General features: G+C 43.7%; 1 protein-coding gene across 1 annotated transcript in view; it reads right to left on the reverse strand.

The window, feature by feature from the left end:
* The window catches only part of LOC308081193 (uncharacterized protein), a gene marked incomplete at both ends in the record, with an annotated part of 136,468 nt that overhangs the window by 25,188 nt on the left and 94,446 nt on the right, over positions 1-16,834 (reverse strand). Inside the window, 5 exon segments of the mRNA XM_080457582.1 lie at positions 1,008-2,153; positions 5,374-6,519; positions 9,740-10,885; positions 14,105-14,199; positions 14,203-15,250. Coding sequence (XP_080313708.1) covers positions 1,008-2,153; positions 5,374-6,519; positions 9,740-10,885; positions 14,105-14,199; positions 14,203-15,250 — 4,581 coding nt within the window.

Consider the following 16,834-nt stretch of genomic DNA (forward strand, 5'->3'; position numbering starts at 1 on the left):
TTTTAATTATTATTATCATTTTTTTGGAAGTGTGTTCTAATCATTATTCTTAATTATTATATTATAGCTAGATAACATCATTATCCATTGCCTTCATTATAGGAAATTTTATGAATGAATTTTTAAATTTTTATAATAGAAAACGAGATATATTGAAAGATGAAACCCTAGCCCTAACCCAAAATAATATTTTAAAATGTGTTTACATGGATATGAATGCATTACAAGTCAGCTATGAGGTGGGAGGGAAAAAAATGAAAATAATTGTATTTTTTCTGTATTTTGGGCTGATTTAAATCACGGGTCAAATTGTACCCGCTAACACCACAAGTGGATGTAGTTTTCTAACACAATGCAAGGGTTAACCCTGTCTTCTACCCTGAGCCATCCTAGGCTAGCAAAATGTGTGGGAAAAAGGTGGGTCATGGGCCTGGATGTCCAAACTGGAATCCACCAGTTTCCCCATTCTGAGGAATACTTCCTCCATGGTGGTTACAGAAGCTTCATAGCTGGCGATGCCCAACTTCTCCCTGTTCACCTCCAGCTCAGCAAACAGCAACTCAAACCTGTCGGTGCTCTCCTTAGGCAATATGTAGGAGAGTTCCGCCCCCACGTTGCTCTCTAGCGTGAGAGAGTGAGGTCTCCGGTCTCAGGGTTCACAATACTTCTGGTTCATATAGCGATGCTCCTGATGCCATTCGTTCTTGCCAAAGCACTCTGTAGCTTTCCTATCACACTCACATAGGAACTGCTCACAGTCATTGTTCGGAGTGGTGCCGCAGAACCATCCACCATCGCAGATTATCTTATTTTCCTCACAGTACCATTTGTAGACTCTGACACCAGGAAGAACATTACATCGACTGTAATATTCCTCCCAACACTGATCATGGGCCTGGCAGCAGGCATCGAGAGGGCATATTGGCTTCCCTTTCTTGAAGACATTTATCCCACAATAACAACCATACTGGTCATACCAGTAGGCATTATGGCACGCTGGACAACACGTATTGATCATGTTGATAAACTGGGTAGAGCTCCGTTCATCGCGTCGGGTCGTGTTGAACACTTCAGGAGGGTTTTTGTCACAGTCTTCGGGGATGTAATCGCTCGTGAGGTGGGGCTTGAGTTTTCCCTCGGTGAAGAGTGTGCAGAATTCGATGATGTTGTCAGCGGTGATGGCCTCGTTCTCTGGTCTGTACTCTGTCATCTCATCTTCCAGGGTGATGAGACGGATGGCAGGGCATTGTCCCTCCTTCACACCAAAGGTCTGCATGTTGTTCTTGTTGTCATTCACGTCAGTGTCCATGAAGACGAACATGATCTTGCCCTTGAAGCCTTCTGCTGCCTTTTTGAATTGGTCCATTTTGTCCCCAAAGTCAGTAGCAGCCTTGGACATGAACATAAAGATATGGGACTTGAATTCTTCACCGAAGGTCTTAGTGACAGTCTGGACTGAGAACTCAGTGACCAGAGGCAGCTGGTTGGCCTTAATAAAGGCTAGGAGGTTGGCTTCGGTAAGCTCACCTTCAAAGGTGTTACGACCTTCATCAAACTTCTTGAAGAGGAGCACGCAGTCCTTGGACACCTCAAACTTTGAGTACACTGCATCATCAGAGGTCATCCCAAATGGAATATCATCTACGGTTTCTGCTGCTTTAATGAAGGCTTTAGCGTCCTTGGATTCAGAATCCTTGAAGAAGCCAATGACTGCCACCTCGTTTGCGATCATAGACTCTGCCTGCATGACATCGGCCAGGGTGGCAACAGCTGGGCCTGCGCGATTCTTAAGCCACTTGACAATGTCATAAGCCTGCCTGCCATCAGAGTACTCCTTGTGCGACTCCTTTTCTCCCCCCTTGAAGAACACGATGGTCGGGTATTTCTGGACTTCAAACTCCTGGGCCAGCTCTGTCTCTTCTGTGGCGTCTACCTTACCGAGGCGGACATTTGAACCCTCTGCCTTCAGCATGCGGGCCGCCTTGGCATACTCCGGGGCCAGTTCTTTGCAGTGGCCGCACCATGGGGCATAGAAGTCCACCAGAATGTAGGGGTGAGCTTTCAACACCTCATCGAAGTTACTTTTCCTCAGCAGCAAGACATCCTCTTCCTCTGTGATCAGGGCTGACCAACTGCTGGCCACAAGCAGCGAGCTGGCCATAAGCAGTGTACAGAGAAGGACAGACTTAAACATAGTTACCAATGCAAAGCCTTTCTTACAGATCATGACAACGAGCATCTCTCTCTTCAACTGAAAACCGTTTCCAGTACAAGGATTGTGTGGCGTCGACACGTTTATTTATATCCCAAACTCTCTGGTCGGTGCATCACAGCCGTGCTCTAATTGGACAGAGACATAATGATGCCATATATGGTATGAGATCAAGTACTCGTATTTACAGCGTAACTCTGTGGAGGATGAGATGTCTGTATACTGTCTGTGTGTGAGTCTGTATATTACCCCTGGAGCCACTAGCGATATGAGCTTGTAGATCTGCTATTCTTTTTTTATCGTGAAAATGTGTGCAAATCTTTGAATATATATATTTTTAAAGGGAACATTTGTAACTCAAATCTTTGCTCTGAGCTTGTACATAGCTATGAGATGCGTTTCCAGATTGAATGGGTTAAAATTCCTCATATATGGGCAGCAAAGGGGGCATGCCCATATACGGGCATATACTGATGACATCAGGAATCTCCATATGTGGGCATAAAGGGGACATGGCCTGACAGATACAGAGCTCTCCTTATATGGGCATATGCATATCAGCATGCCCATATATGGGCATATACTGATGACATCATGGATCTCCATATATGGCCATAAAATGGACATGGACTGACAGATACAGAGATCTCCATATACTGTATGCCATACAGAGATGTCTGTTTCTGTCTCCCTTTTATGCCCATACAGTGCAGAGAGTGCTATTCCGCAGCTATTTCAATAGGAATCTTGTTGTTGACATGGTATGGCATTTTGTTTGTTGGAGACACGAACCGTCATTGCACATAATGCTGTCCAACATTAACTAAATTAAACAAAACATTCAAATGGCCTACAAGCAAATATTCACGCAAAATGTATTCAGTTATCGATGTAAAAACAATTCAATTAAAATTGAAGGAAAAAAAAAAAGAAACAGACATCTCCATATATGGGCACAAGAAGAGACATAGACAGACGTGTACTCTGACAAAGCCCCCAACACTATGACCCAGACATATTGGTCGGATCGGCAGTGCGACGTAAGTGTGAGGGCCGCGTAGCCACCCTAACCTCTAGTTTAATATAAGGGGCTGTAGTCTGTTCTCATTATATATTATCACTTGTTTCCTGTGTTTCTTTCTCTATTGCTTACCCTTTTTTCATGAAAAGGTTGGGAGCTTAAAAATAAAATAAAATAAATTAATCACCCGCTCTTTCACACCTGTAAACAGGGTATATTACAGGGTCTTATTGTAAGTCGCTTTGGATAAAAGCGTCTGCTAAATGACTGTAATGTAATGGTGTAGCCGCTGCCAAACTTGCTCTTGAGGGGACTGCCCAGACACCTCTGCTGACCGTTGACCATAACAGCCAGCCTGGTGCACAGGGATTCACATTCCTCCATGTTGTGTGTCGTGATGACCACGGCCTTGCCAGACAGACTCACAGGCACGCGTCAAAGGAGGGGGGATGGGGGGCTCGTCTGTCTAAGGGAGAAGTGGTACTACCTCCCCCTTTGGCCTCCTGAAAGGTGAATTTTCAGGGCTGTTTTAAAGGAAGCCAGCGATCTATATTTTTGAGGGATGAGGTCAGGCTATTCCACACCTGGGTGGCAGTGCTGTAGTATTTGTTTTATGGGTGGGTGGTACCAGATCGCTGTTTACGCTCCCTCTAGTATTGTGGCTGTGGGTGTCGCTAACTTTTTGGAGGTATTTAGTCAAATATGCGGCGGGTATTGAGGGCAAATTTGCATTGACTATTTTGAAGACCAATCCCATTTTTAGTTGTTTAACCCTTCCATTGTGTTAGGGTCATTTTTGACCCGTTTCCAAGTTTAAATAGGTAAAAAGTACCCTTTACATTTCTCTATTGGAACAAGGCTTCATGATATCCTCAGAAATAGCCATTTTAACGCAACAAAATTATTTATCATCATTCTAATTAATTCTGATGGTCTCTATAATAAAATTGTCAATATTCAATGTTTACATGTTTGAGAGTGAGAGAGACATGTCCTCAATTAGCAATTGCTATCAGGAGTAGAATAAAGTTTGAGTTTATGAAAAATAAATGATTTTTTACCTTCTTGGTATACGGGTCAAAAATGACCCTAACACCACTAGTGTCACTATTTTTAATAATATATATATTTTTTTAAATTATTATTATCATTTTTTTGGAAGTGTGTTCTAAATCATTATTCTTAATTATTCTATTATAGCTAGATAACATCATTATCCATTGCCTTCATTATAGGAAATTTTATGAGTGAATTTTTAAATTTTTATAATAGAAAACGAGATATATTGAAAGATGAAACCCTAGCCCTAACCCAAAATAATATTTTAAAATGTGTTTACATGGATATGAATGCATTACAAGTCAGCTATGAGGTGGGAGGGAAAAAAATGAAAATAATTGTATTTTTTCTGTATTTTGGGCTGATTTAAATCACGGGTCAAATTGTACCCGCTAACACCACAAGTGGATGTAGTTTTCTAACACAATGCAAGGGTTAACCCTGTCTTCTACCCTGAGCCATCCTAGGCTAGCAAAATGTGTGGGAAAAAGGTGGGTCATGGGCCTGGATGTCCAAACTGGAATCCACCAGTTTCCCCATTCTGAGGAATACTTCCTCCATGGTGGTTACAGAAGCTTCATAGCTGGCGATGCCCAACTTCTCCCTGTTCACCTCCAGCTCAGCAAACAGCAACTCAAACCTGTCGGTGCTCTCCTTAGGCAATATGTAGGAGAGTTCCGCCCCCACGTTGCTCTCTAGCGTGAGAGAGTGAGGTCTCCGGTCTCAGGGTTCACAATACTTCTGGTTCATATAGCGATGCTCCTGATGCCATTCGTTCTTGCCAAAGCACTCTGTAGCTTTCCTATCACACTCACATAGGAACTGCTCACAGTCATTGTTCGGAGTGGTGCCGCAGAACCATCCACCATCGCAGATTATCTTATTTTCCTCACAGTACCATTTGTAGACTCTGACACCAGGAAGAACATTACATCGACTGTAATATTCCTCCCAACACTGATCATGGGCCTGGCAGCAGGCATCGAGAGGGCATATTGGCTTCCCTTTCTTGAAGACATTTATCCCACAATAACAACCATACTGGTCATACCAGTAGGCATTATGGCACGCTGGACAACACGTATTGATCATGTTGATAAACTGGGTAGAGCTCCGTTCATCGCGTCGGGTCGTGTTGAACACTTCAGGAGGGTTTTTGTCACAGTCTTCGGGGATGTAATCGCTCGTGAGGTGGGGCTTGAGTTTTCCCTCGGTGAAGAGTGTGCAGAATTCGATGATGTTGTCAGCGGTGATGGCCTCGTTCTCTGGTCTGTACTCTGTCATCTCATCTTCCAGGGTGATGAGACGGATGGCAGGGCATTGTCCCTCCTTCACACCAAAGGTCTGCATGTTGTTCTTGTTGTCATTCACGTCAGTGTCCATGAAGACGAACATGATCTTGCCCTTGAAGCCTTCTGCTGCCTTTTTGAATTGGTCCATTTTGTCCCCAAAGTCAGTAGCAGCCTTGGACATGAACATAAAGATATGGGACTTGAATTCTTCACCGAAGGTCTTAGTGACAGTCTGGACTGAGAACTCAGTGACCAGAGGCAGCTGGTTGGCCTTAATAAAGGCTAGGAGGTTGGCTTCGGTAAGCTCACCTTCAAAGGTGTTACGACCTTCATCAAACTTCTTGAAGAGGAGCACGCAGTCCTTGGACACCTCAAACTTTGAGTACACTGCATCATCAGAGGTCATCCCAAATGGAATATCATCTACGGTTTCTGCTGCTTTAATGAAGGCTTTAGCGTCCTTGGATTCAGAATCCTTGAAGAAGCCAATGACTGCCACCTCGTTTGCGATCATAGACTCTGCCTGCATGACATCGGCCAGGGTGGCAACAGCTGGGCCTGCGCGATTCTTAAGCCACTTGACAATGTCATAAGCCTGCCTGCCATCAGAGTACTCCTTGTGCGACTCCTTTTCTCCCCCCTTGAAGAACACGATGGTCGGGTATTTCTGGACTTCAAACTCCTGGGCCAGCTCTGTCTCTTCTGTGGCGTCTACCTTACCGAGGCGGACATTTGAACCCTCTGCCTTCAGCATGCGGGCCGCCTTGGCATACTCCGGGGCCAGTTCTTTGCAGTGGCCGCACCATGGGGCATAGAAGTCCACCAGAATGTAGGGGTGAGCTTTCAACACCTCATCGAAGTTACTTTTCCTCAGCAGCAAGACATCCTCTTCCTCTGTGATCAGGGCTGACCAACTGCTGGCCACAAGCAGCGAGCTGGCCATAAGCAGTGTACAGAGAAGGACAGACTTAAACATAGTTACCAATGCAAAGCCTTTCTTACAGATCATGACAACGAGCATCTCTCTCTTCAACTGAAAACCGTTTCCAGTACAAGGATTGTGTGGCGTCGACACGTTTATTTATACCCCAAACTCTCTGGTCGGTGCATCACAGCCGTGCTCTAATTGGACAGAGACATAATGATGCCATATATGGTATGAGATCAAGTACTCGTATTTACAGCGTAACTCTGTGGAGGATGAGATGTCTGTATACTGTCTGTGTGTGAGTCTGTATATTACCCCTGGAGCCACTAGCGATATGAGCTTGTAGATCTGCTATTCTTTTTTTATCGTGAAAATGTGTGCAAATCTTTGAATATATATATTTTTAAAGGGAACATTTGTAACTCAAATCTTTGCTCTGAGCTTGTACATAGCTATGAGATGCGTTTCCAGATTGAATGGGTTAAAATTCCTCATATATGGGCAGCAAAGGGGGCATGCCCATATACGGGCATATACTGATGACATCAGGAATCTCCATATGTGGGCATAAAGGGGACATGGCCTGACAGATACAGAGCTCTCCTTATATGGGCATATGCATATCAGCATGCCCATATATGGGCATATACTGATGACATCATGGATCTCCATATATGGCCATAAAATGGACATGGACTGACAGATACAGAGATCTCCATATACTGTATGCCATACAGAGATGTCTGTTTCTGTCTCCCTTTTATGCCCATACAGTGCAGAGAGTGCTATTCCGCAGCTATTTCAATAGGAATTTTGTTGTTGACATGGTATGGCATTTTGTTTGTTGGAGACACGAACCGTCATTGCACATAATGCTGTCCAACATTAACTAAATTAAACAAAACATTCAAATGGCCTACAAGCAAATATTCACGCAAAATGTATTCAGTTATCGATGTAAAAACAATTCAATTAAAATTGAAGAAAAAAAAAAAAGAAACAGACATCTCCATATATGGGCACAAGAAGAGACATAGACAGACGTGTACTCTGACAAAGCCCCCAACACTATGACCCAGACATATTGGTCGGATCGGCAGTGCGACGTAAGTGTGAGGGCCGCGTAGCCACCCTAACCTCTAGTTTAATATAAGGGGCTGTAGTCTGTTCTCATTATATATTATCACTTGTTTCCTGTGTTTCTTTCTCTATTGCTTACCCTTTTTTCATGAAAAGGTTGGGAGCTTAAAAATAAAATAAAATAAATTAATCACCCGCTCTTTCACACCTGTAAACAGGGTATATTACAGGGTCTTATTGTAAGTCGCTTTGGATAAAAGCGTCTGCTAAATGACTGTAATGTAATGGTGTAGCCGCTGCCAAACTTGCTCTTGAGGGGACTGCCCAGACACCTCTGCTGACCGTTGACCATAACAGCCAGCCTGGTGCACAGGGATTCACATTCCTCCATGTTGTGTGTCGTGATGACCACGGCCTTGCCAGACAGACTCACAGGCACGCGTCAAAGGAGGGGGGATGGGGGGCTCGTCTGTCTAAGGGAGAAGTGGTACTACCTCCCCCTTTGGCCTCCTGAAAGGTGAATTTTCAGGGCTGTTTTAAAGGAAGCCAGCGATCTATATTTTTGAGGGATGAGGTCAGGCTATTCCACACCTGGGTGGCAGTGCTGTAGTATTTGTTTTATGGGTGGGTGGTACCAGATCGCTGTTTACGCTCCCTCTAGTATTGTGGCTGTGGGTGTCGCTAACTTTTTGGAGGTATTTAGTCAAATATGCGGCGGGTATTGAGGGCAAATTTGCATTGACTATTTTGAAGACCAATCCCATTTTTAGTTGTTTAACCCTTCCATTGTGTTAGGGTCATTTTTGACCCGTTTCCAAGTTTAAATAGGTAAAAAGTACCCTTTACATTTCTCTATTGGAACAAGGCTTCATGATATCCTCAGAAATAGCCATTTTAACGCAACAAAATTATTTATCATCATTCTAATTAATTCTGATGGTCTCTATAATAAAATTGTCAATATTCAATGTTTACATGTTTGAGAGTGAGAGAGACATGTCCTCAATTAGCAATTGCTATCAGGAGTAGAATAAAGTTTGAGTTTATGAAAAATAAATGATTTTTTACCTTCTTGGTATACGGGTCAAAAATGACCCTAACACCACTAGTGTCACTATTTTTAATAATATATATATTTTTTTAAATTATTATTATCATTTTTTTGGAAGTGTGTTCTAAATCATTATTCTTAATTATTCTATTATAGCTAGATAACATCATTATCCATTGCCTTCATTATAGGAAATTTTATGAGTGAATTTTTAAATTTTTATAATAGAAAACGAGATATATTGAAAGATGAAACCCTAGCCCTAACCCAAAATAATATTTTAAAATGTGTTTACATGGATATGAATGCATTACAAGTCAGCTATGAGGTGGGAGGGAAAAAAATGAAAATAATTGTATTTTTTCTGTATTTTGGGCTGATTTAAATCACGGGTCAAATTGTACCCGCTAACACCACAAGTGGATGTAGTTTTCTAACACAATGCAAGGGTTAACCCTGTCTTCTACCCTGAGCCATCCTAGGCTAGCAAAATGTGTGGGAAAAAGGTGGGTCATGGGCCTGGATGTCCAAACTGGAATCCACCAGTTTCCCCATTCTGAGGAATACTTCCTCCATGGTGGTTACAGAAGCTTCATAGCTGGCGATGCCCAACTTCTCCCTGTTCACCTCCAGCTCAGCAAACAGCAACTCAAACCTGTCGGTGCTCTCCTTAGGCAATATGTAGGAGAGTTCCGCCCCCACGTTGCTCTCTAGCGTGAGAGAGTGAGGTCTCCGGTCTCAGGGTTCACAATACTTCTGGTTCATATAGCGATGCTCCTGATGCCATTCGTTCTTGCCAAAGCACTCTGTAGCTTTCCTATCACACTCACATAGGAACTGCTCACAGTCATTGTTCGGAGTGGTGCCGCAGAACCATCCACCATCGCAGATTATCTTATTTTCCTCACAGTACCATTTGTAGACTCTGACACCAGGAAGAACATTACATCGACTGTAATATTCCTCCCAACACTGATCATGGGCCTGGCAGCAGGCATCGAGAGGGCATATTGGCTTCCCTTTCTTTAAGACATTTATCCCACAATAACAACCATACTGGTCATACCAGTAGGCATTATGGCACGCTGGACAACACGTATTGATCATGTTGATAAACTGGGTAGAGCTCCGTTCATCGCGTCGGGTCGTGTTGAACACTTCAGGAGGGTTTTTGTCACAGTCTTCGGGGATGTAATCGCTCGTGAGGTGGGGCTTGAGTTTTCCCTCGGTGAAGAGTGTGCAGAATTCGATGATGTTGTCAGCGGTGATGGCCTCGTTCTCTGGTCTGTACTCTGTCATCTCATCTTCCAGGGTGATGAGACGGATGGCAGGGCATTGTCCCTCCTTCACACCAAAGGTCTGCATGTTGTTCTTGTTGTCATTCACGTCAGTGTCCATGAAGACGAACATGATCTTGCCCTTGAAGCCTTCTGCTGCCTTTTTGAATTGGTCCATTTTGTCCCCAAAGTCAGTAGCAGCCTTGGACATGAACATAAAGATATGGGACTTGAATTCTTCACCGAAGGTCTTAGTGACAGTCTGGACTGAGAACTCAGTGACCAGAGGCAGCTGGTTGGCCTTAATAAAGGCTAGGAGGTTGGCTTCGGTAAGCTCACCTTCAAAGGTGTTACGACCTTCATCAAACTTCTTGAAGAGGAGCACGCAGTCCTTGGACACCTCAAACTTTGAGTACACTGCATCATCAGAGGTCATCCCAAATGGAATATCATCTACGGTTTCTGCTGCTTTAATGAAGGCTTTAGCGTCCTTGGATTCAGAATCCTTGAAGAAGCCAATGACTGCCACCTCGTTTGCGATCATAGACTCTGCCTGCATGACATCGGCCAGGGTGGCAACAGCTGGGCCTGCGCGATTCTTAAGCCACTTGACAATGTCATAAGCCTGCCTGCCATCAGAGTACTCCTTGTGCGACTCCTTTTCTCCCCCCTTGAAGAACACGATGGTCGGGTATTTCTGGACTTCAAACTCCTGGGCCAGCTCTGTCTCTTCTGTGGCGTCTACCTTACCGAGGCGGACATTTGAACCCTCTGCCTTCAGCATGCGGGCCGCCTTGGCATACTCCGGGGCCAGTTCTTTGCAGTGGCCGCACCATGGGGCATAGAAGTCCACCAGAATGTAGGGGTGAGCTTTCAACACCTCATCGAAGTTACTTTTCCTCAGCAGCAAGACATCCTCTTCCTCTGTGATCAGGGCTGACCAACTGCTGGCCACAAGCAGCGAGCTGGCCATAAGCAGTGTACAGAGAAGGACAGACTTAAACATAGTTACCAATGCAAAGCCTTTCTTACAGATCATGACAACGAGCATCTCTCTCTTCAACTGAAAACCGTTTCCAGTACAAGGATTGTGTGGCGTCGACACGTTTATTTATACCCCAAACTCTCTGGTCGGTGCATCACAGCCGTGCTCTAATTGGACAGAGACATAATGATGCCATATATGGTATGAGATCAAGTACTCGTATTTACAGCGTAACTCTGTGGAGGATGAGATGTCTGTATACTGTCTGTGTGTGAGTCTGTATATTACCCCTGGAGCCACTAGCGATATGAGCTTGTAGATCTGCTATTCTTTTTTTATCGTGAAAATGTGTGCAAATCTTTGAATATATATATTTTTAAAGGGAACATTTGTAACTCAAATCTTTGCTCTGAGCTTGTACATAGCTATGAGATGCGTTTCCAGATTGAATGGGTTAAAATTCCTCATATATGGGCAGCAAAGGGGGCATGCCCATATACGGGCATATACTGATGACATCAGGAATCTCCATATGTGGGCATAAAGGGGACATGGCCTGACAGATACAGAGCTCTCCTTATATGGGCATATGCATATCAGCATGCCCATATATGGGCATATACTGATGACATCATGGATCTCCATATATGGCCATAAAATGGACATGGACTGACAGATACAGAGATCTCCATATACTGTATGCCATACAGAGATGTCTGTTTCTGTCTCCCTTTTATGCCCATACAGTGCAGAGAGTGCTATTCCGCAGCTATTTCAATAGGAATCTTGTTGTTGACATGGTATGGCATTTTGTTTGTTGGAGACACGAACCGTCATTGCACATATGCTGTCCAACATTAACTAAATTAAACAAAACATTCAAATGGCCTACAAGCAAATATTCACGCAAAATGTATTCAGTTATCGATGTAAAAACAATTCAATTAAAATTGAAGAAAAAAAAAAAAGAAACAGACATCTCCATATATGGGCACAAGAAGAGACATAGACAGACGTGTACTCTGACAAAGCCCCCAACACTATGACCCAGACATATTGGTCGGATCGGCAGTGCGACGTAAGTGTGAGGGCCGCGTAGCCACCCTAACCTCTAGTTTAATATAAGGGGCTGTAGTCTGTTCTCATTATATATTATCACTTGTTTCCTGTGTTTCTTTCTCTATTGCTTACCCTTTTTTCATGAAAAGGTTGGGAGCTTAAAAATAAAATAAAATAAATTAATCACCCGCTCTTTCACACCTGTAAACAGGGTATATTACAGGGTCTTATTGTAAGTCGCTTTGGATAAAAGCGTCTGCTAAATGACTGTAATGTAATGGTGTAGCCGCTGCCAAACTTGCTCTTGAGGGGACTGCCCAGACACCTCTGCTGACCGTTGACCATAACAGCCAGCCTGGTGCACAGGGATTCACATTCCTCCATGTTGTGTGTCGTGATGACCACGGCCTTGCCAGACAGACTCACAGGCACGCGTCAAAGGAGGGGGGATGGGGGGCTCGTCTGTCTAAGGGAGAAGTGGTACTACCTCCCCCTTTGGCCTCCTGAAAGGTGAATTTTCAGGGCTGTTTTAAAGGAAGCCAGCGATCTATATTTTTGAGGGATGAGGTCAGGCTATTCCACACCTGGGTGGCAGTGCTGTAGTATTTGTTTTATGGGTGGGTGGTACCAGATCGCTGTTTACGCTCCCTCTAGTATTGTGGCTGTGGGTGTCGCTAACTTTTTGGAGGTATTTAGTCAAATATGCGGCGGGTATTGAGGGCAAATTTGCATTGACTATTTTGAAGACCAATCCCATTTTTAGTTGTTTAACCCTTCCATTGTGTTAGGGTCATTTTTGACCCGTTTCCAAGTTTAAATAGGTAAAAAGTACCCTTTACATTTCTCTATTGGAACAAGGCTTCATGATATCCTCAGAAATAGCCATTTTAACGCAACAAAATTATTTATCATCATTCTAATTAATTCTGATGGTCTCTATAATAAAATTGTCAATATTCAATGTTTACATGTTTGAGAGTGAGAGAGACATGTCCTCAATTAACAATTGCTATCAGGAGTAGAATAAAGTTTGAGTTTATGAAAAATAAAAGATTTTTTACCTTCTTGGTATACGGGTCAAAAATGACCCTAACACCACTAGTGTCACTATTTTTAATAATATATATATTTTTTTTAATTATTATTATCATTTTTTTGGAAGTGTGTTCTAAATCATTATTCTTAATTATTCTATTATAGCTAGATAACATCATTATCCATTGCCTTCATTATAGGAAATTTTATGAGTGAATTTTTAAATTTTTATAATAGAAAACGAGATATATTGAAAGATGAAACCCTAGCCCTAACCCAAAATAATATTTTAAAATGTGTTTACATGGATATGAATGCATTACAAGTCAGCTATGAGGTGGGAGGGAAAAAAATGAAAATAATTGTATTTTTTCTGTATTTTGGGCTGATTTAAATCACGGGTCAAATTGTACCCGCTAACACCACAAGTGGATGTAGTTTTCTAACACAATGCAAGGGTTAACCCTGTCTTCTACCCTGAGCCATCCTAGGCTAGCAAAATGTGTGGGAAAAAGGTGGGTCATGGGCCTGGATGTCCAAACTGGAATCCACCAGTTTCCCCATTCTGAGGAATACTTCCTCCATGGTGGTTACAGAAGCTTCATAGCTGGCGATGCCCAACTTCTCCCTGTTCACCTCCAGCTCAGCAAACAGCAACTCAAACCTGTCGGTGCTCTCTTTAGGCAATATGTAGGAGAGTTCCGCCCCCACGTTGCTCTCTAGCGTGAGAGAGTGAGGTCTCCGGTCTCAGGGTTCACAATACTTCTGGTTCATATAGCGATGCTCCTGATGCCATTCGTTCTTGCCAAAGCACTCTGTAGCTTTCCTATCACACTCACATAGGAACTGCTCACAGTCATTGTTCGGAGTGGTGCCGCAGAACCATCCACCATCGCAGATTATCTTATTTTCCTCACAGTACCATTTGTAGACTCTGACACCAGGAAGAACATTACATCGACTGTAATATTCCTCCCAACACTGATCATGGGCCTGGCAGCAGGCATCGAGAGGGCATATTGGCTTCCCTTTCTTTAAGACATTTATCCCACAATAACAACCATACTGGTCATACCAGTAGGCATTATGGCACGCTGGACAACACGTATTGATCATGTTGATAAACTGGGTAGAGCTCCGTTCATCGCGTCGGGTCGTGTTGAACACTTCAGGAGGGTTTTTGTCACAGTCTTCGGGGATTTAATCGCTCGTGAGGTGGGGCTTGAGTTTTCCCTCGGTGAAGAGTGTGCAGAATTCGATGATGTTGTCAGCGGTGATGGCCTCGTTCTCTGGTCTGTACTCTGTCATCTCATCTTCCAGGGTGATGAGACGGATGGCAGGGCATTGTCCCTCCTTCACACCAAAGGTCTGCATGTTGTTCTTGTTGTCATTCACGTCAGTGTCCATGAAGACGAACATGATCTTGCCCTTGAAGCCTTCTGCTGCCTTTTTGAATTGGTCCATTTTGTCCCCAAAGTCAGTAGCAGCCTTGGACATGAACATAAAGATATGGGACTTGAATTCTTCACCGAAGGTCTTAGTGACAGTCTGGACTGAGAACTCAGTGACCAGAGGCAGCTGGTTGGCCTTAATAAAGGCTAGGAGGTTGGCTTCGGTAAGCTCACCTTCAAAGGTGTTACGACCTTCATCAAACTTCTTGAAGAGGAGCACGCAGTCCTTGGACACCTCAAACTTTGAGTACACTGCATCATCAGAGGTCATCCCAAATGGAATATCATCTACGGTTTCTGCTGCTTTAATGAAGGCTTTAGCGTCCTTGGATTCAGAATCCTTGAAGAAGCCAATGACTGCCACCTCGTTTGCGATCATAGACTCTGCCTGCATGACATCGGCCAGGGTGGCAACAGCTGGGCCTGCGCGATTCTTAAGCCACTTGACAATGTCATAAGCCTGCCTGCCATCAGAGTACTCCTTGTGCGACTCCTTTTCTCCCCCCTTGAAGAACACGATGGTCGGGTATTTCTGGACTTCAAACTCCTGGGCCAGCTCTGTCTCTTCTGTGGCGTCTACCTTACCGAGGCGGACATTTGAACCCTCTGCCTTCAGCATGCGGGCCGCCTTGGCATACTCCGGGGCCAGTTCTTTGCAGTGGCCGCACCATGGGGCATAGAAGTCCACCAGAATGTAGGGGTGAGCTTTCAACACCTCATCGAAGTTACTTTTCCTCAGCAGCAAGACATCCTCTTCCTCTGTGATCAGGGCTGACCAACTGCTGGCCACAAGCAGCGAGCTGGCCATAAGCAGTGTACAGAGAAGGACAGACTTAAACATAGTTACCAATGCAAAGCCTTTCTTACAGATCATGACAACGAGCATCTCTCTCTTCAACTGAAAACCGTTTCCAGTACAAGGATTGTGTGGCGTCGACACGTTTATTTATACCCCAAACTCTCTGGTCGGTGCATCACAGCCGTGCTCTAATTGGACAGAGACATAATGATGCCATATATGGTATGAGATCAAGTACTCGTATTTACAGCGTAACTCTGTGGAGGATGAGATGTCTGTATACTGTCTGTGTGTGAGTCTGTATATTACCCCTGGAGCCACTAGCGATATGAGCTTGTAGATCTGCTATTCTTTTTTTATCGTGAAAATGTGTGCAAATCTTTGAATATATATATTTTTAAAGGGAACATTTGTAACTCAAATCTTTGCTCTGAGCTTGTACATAGCTATGAGATGCGTTTCCAGATTGAATGGGTTAAAATTCCTCATATATGGGCAGCAAAGGGGGCATGCCCATATACGGGCATATACTGATGACATCAGGAATCTCCATATGTGGGCATAAAGGGGACATGGCCTGACAGATACAGAGCTCTCCTTATATGGGCATATGCATATCAGCATGCCCATATATGGGCATATACTGATGACATCATGGATCTCCATATATGGCCATAAAATGGACATGGACTGACAGATACAGAGATCTCCATATACTGTATGCCATACAGAGATGTCTGTTTCTGTCTCCCTTTTATGCCCATACAGTGCAGAGAGTGCTATTCCGCAGCTATTTCAATAGGAATCTTGTTGTTGACATGGTATGGCATTTTGTTTGTTGGAGACACGAACCGTCATTGCACATATGCTGTCCAACATTAACTAAATTAAACAAAACATTCAAATGGCCTACAAGCAAATATTCACGCAAAATGTATTCAGTTATCGATGTAAAAACAATTCAATTAAAATTGAAGAAAAAAAAAAAAGAAACAGACATCTCCATATATGGGCACAAGAAGAGACATAGACAGACGTGTACTCTGACAAAGCCCCCAACACTATGACCCAGACATATTGGTCGGATCGGCAGTGCGACGTAAGTGTGAGGGCCGCGTAGCCACCCTAACCTCTAGTTTAATATAAGGGGCTGTAGTCTGTTCTCATTATATATTATCACTTGTTTCCTGTGTTTCTTTCTCTATTGCTTACCCTTTTTTCATGAAAAGGTTGGGAGCTTAAAAATAAAATAAAATAAATTAATCACCCGCTCTTTCACACCTGTAAACAGGGTATATTACAGGGTCTTATTGTAAGTCGCTTTGGATAAAAGCGTCTGCTAAATGACTGTAATGTAATGGTGTAGCCGCTGCCAAACTTGCTCTTGAGGGGACTGCCCAGACACCTCTGCTGACCGTTGACCATAACAGCCAGCCTGGTGCACAGGGATTCACATTCCTCCATGTTGTGTGTCGTGATGACCACGGCCTTGCCAGACAGACTCACAGGCACGCGTCAAAGGAGGGGGGATGGGGGGCTCGTCTGTCTAAGGGAGAAGTGGTACTACCTCCCCCTTTGGCCTCCT

The sequence above is a fragment of the Gymnoscopelus braueri genome (genome assembly GCF_963280865.1).
Source record: "Gymnoscopelus braueri genome assembly, contig: SCAFFOLD_177, whole genome shotgun sequence".
Taxonomy (NCBI): Eukaryota; Metazoa; Chordata; class Actinopteri; order Myctophiformes; family Myctophidae; genus Gymnoscopelus; species Gymnoscopelus braueri.